This window comes from Lepidochelys kempii, chromosome 10 (genome assembly GCF_965140265.1).
Source record: "Lepidochelys kempii isolate rLepKem1 chromosome 10, rLepKem1.hap2, whole genome shotgun sequence".
NCBI lineage: Eukaryota > Metazoa > Chordata > Testudines > Cheloniidae > Lepidochelys > Lepidochelys kempii.
The window spans coordinates 80,919,979-80,936,574 of record NC_133265.1 but is presented as its reverse complement, the minus strand read 5'-3'; the positions used below and the strand labels follow the sequence as shown (position 1 = coordinate 80,936,574).

The window sequence follows — 16,596 nt, the reverse complement described above, 5'->3', positions numbered from 1 at the left end:
CAGAACAAAGCAGCATACGCAGACTTCTTTTGAAATGTTATTTCTGCATAAATTTACTTACCGCCATATAAGCATTTGTTCCAACATACGTCTTGGCTATAGAATTCACCAGCTATCAGACAAAACAGTCTGTTAGAACAATATAAAGATAATGTGGAAATAAAATGGGCAATTATTCCTCATTTAACCTACAATAATCATTTCTATAAATCAACTAAAAATTATGTAAAAGGGAACAAATTTATCTACAAAGGCATTAAAAATGATTAAATCTGTCTTTTCTTTTGAGTGTGAGTTCCAATTTAAAACAAGCACTGCATTACAGTTTATAGCAGATAACCTTAAACAATTCCGTTAAACAGGATGCTTATAGCTTTAGTACCCCCAAAGTAGTCTGATATAAAAAGTCAATTTGAAGTAGGATTGAACACACTCATTTTTCAGTCAGCTGGCTCAAGATGTGAATAAAGCCACATTCATTACTAGAACGCAATGAGCACTAAATACGCTGGAGGGACAACAGACTTTGACAACTTATAATACAACGCTGACCTTCTCTTTGGTCCTCATGTTTGGCTGAGAGAAAAGGTGGCTGCAATTCAAATCAACATCACAGCAAGCTCATGGGTCACTATCACTGAGGTTCTCCAGGGAGGCCCAAAATGGAAATTAATTAAAATTTGTGCTGCACATTGTAAAGGCCCAACACTATTGTTGCTACCAATATTAATTTTTATTGTGGGCCAGTTGGGCTCCCCAGACACATCTCCCACTCTGCCCTCTCTTTTGTCTGGCCAAAACGCTTTCATATCGAAGCTGCATATCAATGAAGTTTGCTATTCGTAAGTAGTAATTACAATATCAGCAGTTTTTACTGTCATTAAACAATGAACAATCATATTCTGATGAAGGAAAGTCGCTTGGAGATTACAAATGAATAACACTCTCCCAGCAGAGGAGAGTTTGCTGCGGGCCTGTTTGTCTTGTAGCCAGGTGATTTCTATTTTAGAAAAAAGAGCAGGCAAATAGCTAAGGGAGGGGATACCTGTGTGCTAACCCCAAAGTCGCACAGCTTCACCTGTCCTCGTGTGTTCACCAGCATATTAGAGGGTTTCACATCTGTTAAAGAGGGACAAAAGAGGGCTTTCAAATAAATTATTCTGGGTATGCAATTTTTATATAAAGACATATATGCATCTAGTCATGACAGGTTTTTAATAGCAAATATTTCAAACAGACATTTTAAATTCAATCTCTTTGATCTGTAACACTCCCTAGCATTGCACTACTTCCTCACCGAGGTTGGATTCCAATAATTTAAACGTACATTCTATTCTAACCCTCTTATAAACCTTATATTAATCTTTTTGTAATCGTCTCTGTTCAACTGCTTGGATTTCAAGTAGTGGTAACAAGATTTAAAAAAAAAATATTACACACACACACAGACTATTATTACACACACATACAAATTATACACCCCCCACACATAAAATGGGCATACTCATACACACTGACATAAATATATACACATCAAATACACTCGCAGAATGTAGCCCCAATTCTGCAGCCAGATCCAAACAAGGTGGACCTATGTGCCTGCACAGAGCCCTACTGAAGTCAACGTGGCTCTCTACCTGCATGGATCCTATTACACTCCTCCCATGATCTCAGTGCTGTCACATAAATGAACCACCACAATCCTATCAAAATGGACTGCTAATCCCACTCTAACAAATAAATACACCAATGATCATCATAAAATAAGACCCCCTCAGTGCGGAGATTATAATGTTGACACTCTGTGACATGAAATAGAAGTAGGTAAGATTATGTTGCATACTGTATATTCTATCTGTAGATAGACTTCTAATTGTTTCCTGTAACTGATCAAAAGTAGTGCAGATCTTTCCCTTCCAGGGATGCTGGCCAGAATACATGATAAAGAGCTTGATGCAGCTCTGACCAACAATTTGCAGAGATTAGAGTATGGTGGACGGGTCTAATGACTGCTTTCTCATGGCATTATGAATTGAAAGTAATGGCTTGTGTCTTTGCCTTCTTTAAAAGTGAACAGTAGTTGTGTGCAGATGGATGAAAACCAACTATGAGAGAACCTAATTTTGCTTACCATTAACTTTGGCTTTGTTTGGCAGATGTTTTCTGGGTATCACAGGAGCTTGCTTAATTTGTCTTTGTAATGTAAAGTATAGAACTTCAATTAACAAGATGATTAAATGCTCAGATGTCTGGGGCAAAAAGAAAGCTCATTTTCTTAAAAGGGTGGGCTCCTTCAATAATTTGGTCATGTCCTCCGTGTTCCAAGATCATAGTAATACAATGAGTGTATTTGTAATCTCTCCTCCTGATACCCAAAACACAAAATCACCATCATGTATCTCCATCACGTCACAGCTTCAAGGACACAGAGTCTATTTCACATAACCCTTATTTCCACTGTATAGATTCAGTTTGCCTGTAACACTCTTAATGATTTCTCACCAACCTCACCAGTAGGTGAGACAAAAGACTGATTTAAAACTATCCATGCAGTCGGAAGAACCTCAGTGCTCTTTCAACCAACATTTTAAAATACATTATTTTCTAATACAAATTTTGGGAAGACTCAAGTATTGTCTGTTTGTAGCAATCTATTAAACTGTAAACAGCTCTCTACTGCTGGGTGACCATTCTCAATTTAAGTAGGCCTGGAGTGTCACCAGCATGTCTCCATTATGAATGTCTAAGAAGAAGAGTACAGCAGCCATAGGCTGCACAATAATCCTATTCATTATGTTTAATTGTCTTCTGAAAATGTGTCAGCAGATACATCTACCTAGTTATTACGTCTGCATTGCATTCTAATGAGCTAAACAGCAGGTACAATTAAATATGCAAAATATGCTGACATTTTGCATTACAAATTAATCTGTTTACAGCAGGAATGCATTTAAAGGAAAATTGCAGTGAAACATGAAATCCCTACATCTAATTGCAGAGTAAAGCCAATGGCTCCAAAACAGTTGTAGATATTTTAAAAAGGATAATTAACAATAAAACAAGCACAGTAACTATCTTGACAAGGTCAGACTGAATTCTTGGGAGAGGTCCCTAGTTCAGAGTCTGTGAGCAATATGGTGTACAGATGATTTTAACTGGCCAGCCAGCCACCTGTTACTGATGCACCTTAAGTTCACAATACTCCTTTCCCCACTTTCCTCATATCTGACACCTGCACAATACAACCTGAGAGAAGGGACACAGAGCAGCAGCTGGGAGGATGTGTGAGATATCCAAGAGTCATGCTAGGGAAAGTGTGGTCCACATGATTACGTGAGGATCTAAGAGTTCTGGAGGCTCTCAGGTCATTAGAGTCTCAATCTAACCGCATATTTTTACCAAACACAGTACAAAGATTGGATTTGTAATACAACAGTGGTTTAACAATGGCAACATTCATGTATTTTATACACAGAGAGCCAAACCCTCAGTCCCTCCAGTATCAATGGCAAAGTTCCCATTGATTTCAACAGGACTAGGCTTTGCCTCTTAGACTGAACTTCAGCTTAGTCAGGAGAAGGAAGTCAGCAGCCCTCCCCACCCTTGCTGCATTCACAGTATCTAGTTATTTTGCAAGGCACCTAAAAACACTGCCCTTTTCTGCTCTGAATTATGGGAACCTCTTCCAGGCATTAGGTTTATACCTGGGAAGGAGGAGGAACACAGCAGCTCTCTCTAAGAAACACCTGTCCCGCAGTGTGAGGGAGATACTAGGTTTAAGACGGGTACCCATACAGCTACATTCTTCTTCAATAACATTTTTACTAAGGGCTTGACCGTAGATGTGCCATGGGCCAAGAAAAAGGGACAATGCATTGTTACACTGCCCCAGGAGCAGATCAGGGGGGAGACTGTGACTCAGAGTCATATTCTCCCTCCCAGTTCCCCTGACTACTCCCTCTCCAGAGCAAATTGTGCTGGGTCTGTAACCAGCGCAACACACGTTGTCCAGTGCAGCAGTGCTGGCCAGCCCATTTGGGAGCCAGAGCCAAGGTTCCACCCCGTCCACACAGTGTTTCATTCATCTGCGTGAGAGTAGGATGTAGGGTGCTGCACAGTCCATTTCCCCCTTCCATGTTGCTACCTGTGATGTGGCCCTACAGAATGTTAAATATTAACAGCTGTAATTAAGCACTTGACCCTGAAGTCTTTCTGCTGGTAAAACTCAAAAAATCAGGGATTTGTCTGTCTCGGCGCTGAACAATCATGCCCTAAGTAGGTTAAAGACTGCTGTAGTCAAACTAGACAACTATTTCCCTTCAAAGTGGTTATTTTAAGACTACAATAAATGGAATATTTAGACAAATAATTGCCATTAAGCTCACTGGCCCAGAGATCTCCCAGGAACAAAAAGGGGATAATCATGGGAGAGAATTTCATTTAATGAGGTATCACATATTCGAAATGGGAGAGGGGGGAACTCACACAATCAGTAAATTATTCTTTTTATTTTTTAAACCACTTCAGTTCATAGGTTAAAATTTGTTTTTAGAAAAACAAATGTGCATAAATAATGTTATCCTGCACCATCTGCTTGTCATTAATATTACGGTTTAGAAGTGGAAGAATTTAAACAATAGCCAAAAGGGGTCCTAAGAACATAAGAACAGCCACACTGGGTCAGACCAATGGACCATCATCTAGCCTAGATCCTGTCTTGCGACAGTGGCCAATGCCAGGTGCCCCAGAGGGAATGAACAGAACAGGTAATCATCAAGTGATCCATCCCGTCACCCATTCCCAGCTGCTGGCTAACAGAGGCAAGGGACGCCATTGATGGGCCTATCCTCCATGAACTTATCTAGTTCTTTTTTGAACCCTGTTATAGTCCCATCTCTAGTGCTTGCTTAATACATATGATTTGTACGAAGCATCATTATGGAGGATGAAGACGTTCTATTTATGCTGCAGCTACCTAAGCTGTTTCACCTTTCTGTAGACAAATGGGACACACGTGCTCTTACTTACCAGTTAACAGAACTGTCAGGGGGTCAGGAATCTGAATACTGAACATTTAGTCATCTTATTCAAAAGTAAATTAGTATTAAATCAAAAGTAGATTAATTATTTTGAATAAAATGGATCTGTAAAAAACAGTATCTTGTCTTTTATTGCCTTTGACAAATACAATACTCTAAAGGAAGATGAGCAGTGCAAACACACTTTTTAGCTATGGACAGCTCTGAGTACATTACTTATAACAACAATGAAGCAGATGAAACAAAAATATTCTTTCTGCGCTGACCTTAGCCTACTTCATTCAGAGACCATGTTTTTTTCCTAAACTTGAGTGGCATGTGAGTGTGCATATTGATACTTGATATATCTGTTAGGCATCAGTGTACATGGTGAAAGAGCCATTTAATTGATCTAAGCTAGCAAAAGAAAAAAACGCACATTATCCAACATGCACATTATCCTAAACTGGGTAGTAGCCTCTATTCTACAAGTCTTGCTGGTTTTTTTGGCAATGTCGAGCCAAAATTCATGTAACTGCTGGACGATGCAGTCTGTCATTATGCATAGTGTTAGTGCTCTGCACTAGTGACAGGGACTGGCAACCAACATTTAGGGTTTGGTGTTATTCAGTTTCCAAATGTAGGTAAGGAACTAAACACATTTTTATTTTAATATTTGTTATGAATAACTGTACATATTGCCTGGAAAGGGTGAGCTCTGGAGTCAGGATACACCTCGCTTGCCCTGGGAGACTTGGTACGCACGCACACACAGTCTCTAGGCTCATATATCCAGAAAGTGGAAGATTGAGTTCAGATCTAAACTTGTAAAGTTAGATTTTACTGCCCAATTTATTTACACGTGCTATTTGCTAAAATGTTGCACCATTAGATGTATCTACTGGTAAATTGAGGCACAAGCAAGTTAAGAAACTTGTGCACACTCATTCTGAGTCAGTAGGAGAATCAGAAACAAAAACCAGGAATCTTATTACTGGTCTCCTCTTTTTACCACTGCAGTATTCTGGGTAAGACTTTCAAACGGACTTAAGTCCCATTTTCAAAAGTTGCTAAGTCACTTAGGCACCGCTGAAAATTTTATCTAATGTATCCAGATTAAGGATTTGGAATGAGTGCTCAAATTGGAAGGTCTTGCTCACCTTCTAGATAACATTATAATACTACAGTAGAAGGGATATAGCAATCAGACATGTATGTTGTCTGTACAGATAAAAACACATGCATGAAATATATATACACAAAAACATACTCTTGTAATATTTTATTGTGTGCACTTCTCCTTAATGAGCATGCTTTATCAGAGAAAAAAGAAATACCATTTGGATATAATGTATACGCATTATACTTTATTCTTGAACTTAACGGACTTGGCTTCCTCTTTCTGCAAACTTTGACTTTGTGCAAAATTAGACCAGTTTGATTGCTAATTCTGTGTTAAAGCTAAGTTCATTTCTCATTACCCTTCCATTTCTATTCTTTATCCTGAGGGGAAGACAGAGCAGTTATCATTGGGCCATTCTCACATCTTCCAAAGCAGTGGTATAGGTGTTAATCTTTTGTTTACGTTTGATGTGGGTAAGGACGACTATGACTACAGCTTTAGGTTTATTAATATGCAGAACTACCACCTCATTAATCACAAGGTATGTTTTGAAGTTAAGCTGCAATATTTGTTGAAATGTCTGATCTGGAATAAAAGACTTTCTCCTTATTTGTTTCCTTTGCTTTTATCCACCCTCTAGTCAGAAACTGCCATGTTTGCTGCACTGTATTATACAACTTTTTCACGAGGACCACTTCTCCACCTTGATTATCACCACTGTGGAATTTTTTGACTCCTTAGTCCATAAGAGCTTTCTATGCAGTACATTTTACAAATAATAGCAAAGAAGTCAAGGTTACATTTTCTTCCATTTGCCTAATGCATTAAATCCTATATATAGCTACACATGACCAGTGAAAAATAAATATGCATTTTGATTTGTACTTCATTACTCTGTGAGCATCTGCACAGACATAGGATGTGGGCACATGCACGCCCACATGCACGTACGTGTTTATTTAAAACCAAAGTCCCTTGAGCGAACACTGCTGGACCCTGTGATGTTACTTAGCCTCCCATGTGATGTTTTATAGCTTAGTTTTCAGTTTGAGCAAACTAGGAACAGGTGTAGCACAGAAAAAACAAACTGAGAAGTTAGGATTGCAAATCTGATTAACAATAACAAGAGCTGAAAATTCACAAATTCTAAGAACCGGGCTGGAATTTTATTATTATTTCTATTGCACCTCGAAGCCAGGGTTCCATTTGCTGAGCACATACAAACATATCAACAAAGAGATGGGCCCTGCCCAAAAGAGTTTACAATGTGAATTCAAAGTTCCTATTTAAAGCAGAAATTCTGAATTTAGACTACTCATTTCTCCCCAAGTTGATACTTTCTCTTATCCGCCTTTTAATCACAAATAATGTCTGCTATTGTATCCTCCAACTGTGCACCAGGACTGAGTGAGCAGATGGGTTAAATTAAGCAGTATTGTTAGCAACATTAAGATCTGTAGCTGTTACTTTCAGACACTTTGGTACCATTATAAATGCAGAGTTTTCTTCTTGTTTGCCAAAATACTTACTTAACCCTTTCCTTGTTCTCTAACAGGTATATCCTCAGCATCTGCCATAGTTTGGCAAGTGATTCTCTGTTTTTGAAAGAGCTGGTACATATGGATCAATTTAGCCATATCATCTACATTACTAAGAAAATCTAAAAGTCACAAATAGGTGAAAATTTAAAAGAAGCAAAAATTTACTTGAGGAATAAGGATAGGGCTTTATACTGAGAATGGTTTCAACTTTGCTTACGTAGATTTTAAAAGTTACACTTCTTTGTCCTTTAAAATAGTAGTGTAGGGGTAATGAGCCAAATATTTATGTGCCTAAAGATGCAGGTGAGTACCTAGTCAGATGATCAAAAGTGCCTAATTAGGTTAGGTATCTAACTCCTATTGAATTCAATGGGAGTTAAGTGCCTAACTTGCTTAGGCACTTCTGAAAATCCCACTAGGCACCTATCTGTATCTTTAGGCACCTAAATACTTCGGAAAATCTGGTTCGGTCTGTCTACCTTTTTGTTTGGGTTGGGGAGAAACAGAGAGAAGAGGAAGGCAATAAAAATCCACAACCAGAGAATGTGAAAGGCTACTGAGTAAAATTAATCCCTGGCATATCTCCACTGATGTCAGCAGCATCACAGGGCTTAGTGTGGCCCACTGTCTTTGTAAAAAGCTGCACTGAACCAGAAAGTATGATATTCACTTAGAAAACAAAAGAACAAATCTGTCACTCACCTCTGTGTAAAATCTTTAAACTCCATAAATAGGTAAGGCCTTTAACAACCTGCATACAAGAGAAACAATACATAATAAAAATTTCTAATGGGGAACTATACGCATTTCAGTTGGATTTTATTCTTAACGATTTGGGATGCACGTGCAAGAAGCAAGATTGAAAAATAGGTCTATTCCAGTTTACCCCATGTTTTTATGGTTGTTTTAGCTGCATTGTCCAGTAGTCACCCTGAATATCAAGTCCAACTTTATCTCTTGGTTTATTAAGAATACTTTCATTAATTCCTGAGTGTTATTAATTTCACATGAAGAAGTTCATTACAGTTTTAGCTGAAATAAATATGGGTAATGTCTAAAATAGACAGCTTAGTCTTCAGAGAATATATTTAGGGGCCAAATTTGGTCCAAATAGCAAATGTAGATCTTTCCCCAATCTTGTAAATCAAGTTCTGTTTGTTTGTTTGTTTTAAAGTAAGAGGATGAAAATTTTCCCCAGACAACTATTCTAAGCAGAGGACTGAGTGCATGCCCTGACTGTGGATTTAACCCACTTGCAATTGTATTCCTTTTGGGGCAATTATCTCTTTCCGTTAAAGTAACATGCAGCATTTTTTACTGTAAAAGGCCATTTTCAGGCCTATGCATTTCCAAAGTTGCTCCAGCTATTTTAAGGAGAGATATCAGTGGTTCAAACTATTAACAATACATCATCAACAAATAAGCTTATTTTCTGTTCATTTGTCTCCACTCCTACAGCTTGACATTGGTTAAAGCTTATTGAGCAAAAACCTACATGTAAATGGCATAAAAATGGTGGTAGAATACGTAGCCTTGCTTTGTCTTCCTTTTTAAATTAAAGTTGTTGGCACATGGCATTAACATTCTACAACATTGAGGGTCTATAATATAAACTTCATGTCAGTTTTAGAAATTAGAATCAAATCCTCTCGAGACGAAAACCTGCTGTGGAAGACCCTGTGCAAGGGCTCAGTCTTGCAAGGTGGTGAGTAGAGCGGAGTCTGATTTGAACCCAAACACGTTTTTTCAATATTTTTGTCAAATCAGAAAACTCAAAAAATAAAAAACTCAAGACCTTTTGGCTGACTTGAAGCAACTCCCTCACCCCCACCCCGTTTTTCAATTCGGCTTTACTCAAACATTTTCTGAGATATGACAAGAGTTTCAATCAACATTCCATAGGGCATTGTGCATACACCAAGCCTACATTCCTCAAACTGACACCTCACGATGCTTCCATACATGGAATATTTACATATCTTTATTTCAAATCTAGCAGCAAGATAACCATTAGTTCTGAGATGTACCAAGCATTACCATTTATTTTCCATCCTATTTCTTTCTTTCCTAGGATTACATTCAGAATAGTCTATGACTATACAGACTGCATACAGACTATACAGACTATATGACTGTTCAATCAACGGCACAGGAATGCAATCCCGTATTACAGGTTACCTAGAAATAGGCTCTTCTCCCTAGTTTTTGTAAAGCTATCCCAATAAATAACAAAGTAATTAAAACCCCCCAAATAATGTAACTTCTTGCCTTCTGCCACCACCAAGGTTTTTTCCAGATCTGCTTTTTCCAGCAGCCCGAGATCTATAAGATCATCTAATAATCTGATTCTAGTTTTGCACACTGTTCTTCTCCAGAACATTTCTGCTGTGTCAGCCAATTATTTTTATTGCAAAATTTTTCCTACAAAATTTGCTGTTGACAATGACATTCCACTCATTTTCCTGACTGAGGTAGGTCTTTTTGTCCAGTACATTCCTGAACAACAGGCCATTTTAGATGGACTGGAAAGTGACAGGAGTTCCTCATGCAGAAGAATGAAAATTCTTTTTGGCAATTAAGGAGGCTGAAATAAAATTAAATTGTTTCTGTTAAAGTGAATGACTTAAACTTTACAAAAGTCAAAATTGTTACATGGCATGTAAAGGCATAAGATTATATTAATTTTCAGTCTTCCTATTGGATTAGAAGATCGTTCTGAAATCTCATTCATTCAGTAAGCAAAATAATGTAAGTGGAACCTGAACCTCTTTTGTATACTGAATAATGATTTTGGATCCTTACTAAATTGCTCTAGTCTAGATGGCACCTTCTGAGTGCTAAACTTGCATCCCTAGTTCCAAGTGCCTCATGGCCTCAGATGGTAATTACCATCACAAAGAGCCTTAATCATAGTCCATATATCCCCCTCAGTGTGGCCTTGTTCACTTTAGCCTTTCAAAAAGCAAAACAGTAGAATTCTATTTACACATTGTTTCAAAAATTGCTAGAATTATAGCAATACTAAAAAAAATAAGGAATGGCATTTCAGTCATTCTTTCACTTCCCCAACAAAAATAGTTTTGGATACAGTAAGCTATTCTCTTCATTAAACATATATTCAGACAATTTAAAATCTTGAAAAATACCTTAAACAAGTTCCATAATGAATTTTGAACATTTATCATGTATAGGAATAAAGCAAACATTTGCTAGGGAAAATAATCAACAGCTGTGAGTTATTATACATCTCTTTATTAAAGCACACACACCACATAAGTGGTTATAAAAAGCTTGCTATTAAACAAACGATCACATTCAGATTATCTGTGCAACAGAGTACATGAAAATTCAAGGAGTTTTTTTATGTAAGCTATGTTTGAAAGCTACAGAATAAAGAAAATGAGCATAAATTATTGTCATTCATTGAAACACTAAAACATACATTAAAGGAGATGCCCTTTTCCTATTAAGGATGAACATTTTGATTATTAAGCATTATTCTAAAAAGATGCCAGCATAGGGTATCTTTTGACTGAACATCTAGGAGGTATTATTGGTATTCAGTAAAGTAGGTTTTGCAACAATGACTTGACAAAGCCTTGACACAAAAAGTACTTCTACCTGCTGTCAATCACTCACTCTCTTGACAGTTCAAGTGCACATCCATTCAGGGAGAACTTCAATCAACATTAGCACTAAAAATACAGTGCACAATGTCACTAATTCAGAAATGGAAGTGGAGATAAATGTGTGAAGTGGCAAGCAAAGGTAGAATAGTATCAACCACAGAGATGCCTGAAAGCATACACACTGTAGTAGAAAATTGTTTAGCAAGATGGAGTAAGCCTTCCTCTTTCAGGGTTCTCATATTTTCTTTTTCCCATGGAAAAACCACTAGCCATTCACTAAATAAAGTGAATAATACAGTAAACAGAAAAAGGTTCCCTTCTCATCAAGGCTGCGTTGGGCAGAATGATCCAGAATTTTGTGATGGCATCAGAGACAGTTCTCTCCTCCCGAGGCTCACTTCTGGCAGCTTCTGCCATTCTCTCTCACTGCTTTCCTTCAACTAAACACCATCGGTCTTCTCTATGAGACTCCTCTCTTTCTCTGAGTCTTTATTCGGATTCCTCCCACTACCCTGCCCCTTCTCCGCCACTCTCTCATCCTTACTGTATCTTATTTCATCCACAGTAAATAACTAAAACTGAAAAAAGTCCAGTATTTGACAAGGCAGAACTTCTTTAGGAAAGAAAAGAATGGACCTGATAATGGACTCTTGCGGGATCAACTTGAGTCAAAGGAGTCTGGTGCTCCTCACTTCTCCCTGAACAGTGTAACATGATGTTTGGATGGTTGGGCAGCAGTAACAATGAAAGGAAACTGTAGACGGTATACAGAACAGTGCCAATAATCTTTTTACTTAATCTGTATTTAAGTGCAAGGGTTTGGTATTTCCCAGTCTATTTCCCAGCGGACAAGTGTCCACACCAGAAAGGGTACCACTGCAACTGGCCTCAACAGGTAATACTTGGCAGTCTCAGCAGACTTATTCTCTCAGCCGTAGAGATGATCGTGCCAAGTCGGGGATTAGTCACATCGGAAGGAGACAGTATGTGTAAGGCTACACAGTTGCTACCCTAATGCACCTGTATTATGGATACCTACTAAGAATTTCTACCAAATACATCACTGTGATATCTGTGACCCTTACAAGAAAATAAGTTCCTATCCCTTCCCTTCTTACTCTGGCTCTGGATAGCACCTTTGATCCTGTGGAGCGCGGGTGCCATGGAAGGTCCTGGTTGCCAAGAGACAATCCCCCAGTAGATTAAGACATGCACTTGAATGTGACTCACGTTCAATGGAGCGAGCAGAGCACAGGGGTAACGTTCTTTTCTAATGGTAAAAAGAACAGGAGGACTTGTGGCACCTTAGAGACTAACCAATTTATTTGAGCATAAGCTTTTGTGAGCTACAGCTCACTTCATCGGATGCATACTGTGGAAAGTGTAGAAGATCTTTTTATACACACTAATCATGAAAAAATGGGTGTTTATCACTACAAAAGGTTTTCTCTCCCCTCACCCCACTCTCCTGCTGGTAACAGCTTATGTAAAGTGATCACTCTCCTTGCTTAGCAGACAGACTACCGTGTCCTAGACTAGTTGGAGTTATTTCCAGGTGTATGGTGCGTCTGTCTGGAACCTTCCCTGGGCACTAAATTCACTCAAGATTTTTTTAAAAGAATAAATGCATGTCCCATCACGGCAGAACGGGTATAGCAAAGCCCAGGACTCAGGGCTTGTCTATGCTTAAAATGCTACAGCGACACCACTGCAGCTGTGCTACTGTAGTGCTTCAGTGTAGACACGACCGACGCCGAAGGGAGGGATTTTCCCATCGGCACCGGTGATCCACCTCCCCCAGAGGCAGCAGCTACATCAGTGGAAGAATTGGTCCATTGACCCAGCTCTGTCTGCTTGGAGACTTAAGTCAGCTTAACTACACCACTCATGGGTGTGTATTTTTCATACCCCTGACCGACGTAATTAAACCAATCTAATTTTCTAGGGTAGACTAGGCCTTAGCCTTGATTGATGCAGTAAAGATCTACATACTGTGTTGGGTGCTCTTGGAAAGATTTCACTTAAGAAGAATCATTTACTAATTTTGAAAAAGCTTTTAATTAACTGAAGTGCACATCATGTGCATTTTTGTGCAGACTCTACAGCCTACTGAAATTGTCGGCTCTCAGGATTATACAGGATAAATGCCCTGTGCATATAGTGCATGGAAGATGGAAAGAAGATTTATTGATTGAAAAAAAGCTCATGCTTCTCTCAGTACAGGACTCTTAGATTTCGTTTAAGTAAAATATATAATCTTGGGACATTTGTGTATTGTCCTGTCCCAATCTCTAGCCTTTGCTTTTCCATTTCCCTCTCATGACATGGACAGGGATGTAAATACCAAGCTAGCAATCCCTGGGACCTTTGGACAACAACAGTAAACTCTCTGGGGCAAGGATAGTGAGCCTGTGTGTGCACACATGGGCATATTCAGTGACTGTACAATGGGGTCCTGGGACTTTAGGTGCTACCGTAATTCAAATAATACACAACAACAAGCACCAGGGGCACTTTCAGGATACACGGCAGCAAAGAAGTTACTCAGCATGCAAGAGCTTTTGTTTCCCTCTCTCTGACTGTTCTCAAGCAAGTGCAGAGAACTAGCAAGGGGGCTGAGATAGCTTCCAAACTCCACCCTCACTGCAGGATGTGTCTGTTGTGGCTTATGAGTAAGGAAATGTGATCAAACTGCTTCTTTGAATCTGCCTGTTCATTTGTCCACCTTCTATCCCACCACCAGTCCATGCAGTGACCATAGTGCAGGCAGGTGTAGGATCAACACATGTCAGGTGTCAACCATCTGAGGTGAGTAGCAGGGAGTGTTTGCCAACAACAACAGATTTGGTAAGAGGTCAGGCTGAACAATGAGCAGATCTGAAGCTACTTAGACAAAATGTCATCGGAAAAGGATGTTCATTATTCTGGGCAGAGAACAGAGAGAAAGCAGAGCTGTGAATTACAATGAACAGAGACTAAATAGCTGCCTGTGTTGGATTAAAGGATTTAAATTATCATCTTGATGTATAATGAATGTGAAAACCCAGCACTTAATTAAATGGCACATGATAGAATAACTTTGTTATGCTTTAAATTGCTTAAGTTATCAAAGTATTTCTTAGATTTAGCAATTGTTTAGCAGTATCCCTCACCCCCATGATGTTTGCCAAGATGTTCAATTAGCCTCGGTTCAGGCTTTGAAAGCAGATTATAGAATAAAAAAGTGACTCCATATTTTGCAAACACCATTACCAAAATCAAGGGAACAATGCTCTTGTACTCACTATCAAGATGAAGCCCTCAGACGCTGCTGAGACACGCTGATGTGCTAGAGGGGGTTCTCAGGAGCCCCTTGTCAAAATTCTGCCACCAAACTGAAGGGAGGTTGGGGCTGATATCCCTGCCTAGGACAGGGTTCAGTTCCCCACTCCCTTGGGATTAGAGCTAAATCACCCCTACTAGAGATGACTTGTGTGAAGGATCACAGAAATGGGTTGGGAATGCAACATGCCCCATAGGCATGTTTTTACCAGACTTTCTCTTCCAGGAGAGCAACTACAGTCTCCTGCTTGTTGCTTTAGGAAACAGATCAACAGTGGGGAAAAACTGTACTGTACAAGCGGTTAAACACACGATGCTACTGCACCTTGAGAACAGGCGTATGCAGCAGAACAAAGCAAGCCTTTGTTCGTTCCCATCAGGTTTAGTCACAACTTCCTGGCCCAAGGAGCAGATCTAAATGATTCACCTGCCTTTGTGCATAGAGAGGACCAGAAGAGCTGAAACACACAAGTCAGTCAGCAGCAGTTCAGCAGATGCACAAGACCAGCCACCATAATACGTCACTACGGTCCCATTGTCACATGGTCTTACTGCTGCTTATCAAGGCCGTAACAGTGCACAGAAAGGATGGGAACAACTACAATGGCCCAATGAGAGGACACCTGATACAATCAAATCTAAGACTGGATACGCACATGACACAACCATCAAAGACAAAAATACTTACAGCTACTGCTATTCTTCCTAGTACATGCTCTGGAATTTTTCTGTAAACATCCAAAGAACCACCTGTAGGGACAGACAGACAAAGTGTGATTAGTTAATATAAAATCAAATACTACCCTAGATTTAAAGGTTTTCTAGCCCTTTGGTTATTAATAAAAATGCCATAAACAACATAACAGTAACAGTGTCAGAATTAACTGACCTTAAATAACATTCATTCTCTGAACAACCATAGGAGACAGAGCTCTCAACATCTCTTTTCTTCCCATGTTTGCAAAGATATTACTAACGTCTTTTCAGAATACATCCATATCGCAGGACAGAAAGCAAAAAACAGACTTTATTCTAGAGAACTGAACAAGGTTTGGTGCACCTTAATTTACTGCTTAGTAATCTAAAGACTTCAGAAGAATTACAACAGATTACGAAGTCAAAATCATCATTTACACCTGGTCACAAAAAGCCACGTACAACTGATGCTATCAAAAGCTATTGGTATCTAACACAGTGAAACGTGCCCCTGAAATCAACCTTCCCCTGCAGATCAAACACATAAGGATTGACTGCACCTCAAAGTCACATCTCTGAACTAAGGGATGTCTGGAGATGCAACAGAGAGCTTCTGCTAGTATATTCCTTTATTTACTACCTGCCCACAACTCAGTATGGCCAGCCACTATATGTGGAGAAGATGGAGAACACTGGTTCCTAATGGGATGCCAGGCATCCCCAGAAGACTAGGAAGGACAGTTTCCACTTGCCTATCTTTTATTAGATTATTTATTCTGGAAATTCATGCCCAATTAATGAAAAAACCCATTTAAAAATTATAAAGTTTGTTCAGAAAAACAAATTTAAAATTGAGGATGTAAAATAGATGAACAACATATAGGTGAGCCAGCTCTGATTTCCTGGCTTGTGAAGGCATAAATCAAAACATAAAACAGATGCAAAGAGGGATTTTCAGATTTGCTAGGTACTGCTTTCATCAAAGACAATGTGGTTTTACCAAAGAATCCAGATTGAGCAGAGTTAGGCCAACACTGCGAAATTTTGAAAATCCCACACTTTCACTTGTTTATGGTTGAATTAAAAATCATAAAAGACATTCTGTAATGCAGGAGTCCAGAGAATAATCACAGGATTCTTAATCCATTCTGGACTCCTGTTCCATTTTTCACCTGTTAGTCGTGTGAGTAATAGTTACTCCAAAGAGCTGCTCCAGTTTCTTCATGTTCTCCATCTTTGGAAATACAGTATTTGTGCTGGTCTTCACT

At 39.0% G+C, this 16,596-nt stretch overlaps 1 protein-coding gene across 9 annotated transcripts in view; it reads right to left on the bottom strand.

Moving 5' to 3' along the window:
- MAP2K5 (mitogen-activated protein kinase kinase 5) overlaps positions 1 to 16,596 on the bottom strand; it is a 213,835-nt gene that overhangs the window by 101,018 nt on the left and 96,221 nt on the right. For all 9 annotated transcript variants that reach the window (XM_073304431.1, XM_073304437.1, XM_073304432.1 and 6 more), the window contains 4 exons: positions 15,321 to 15,382; positions 8,385 to 8,433; positions 1,046 to 1,119; positions 62 to 112 (listed from right to left, as the gene is read on the bottom strand). In XM_073304431.1, coding sequence (XP_073160532.1) covers positions 62 to 112; positions 1,046 to 1,119; positions 8,385 to 8,433; positions 15,321 to 15,382 — 236 coding nt within the window. The remainder of the gene's footprint in view (positions 1 to 61; positions 113 to 1,045; positions 1,120 to 8,384; positions 8,434 to 15,320; positions 15,383 to 16,596) is intronic.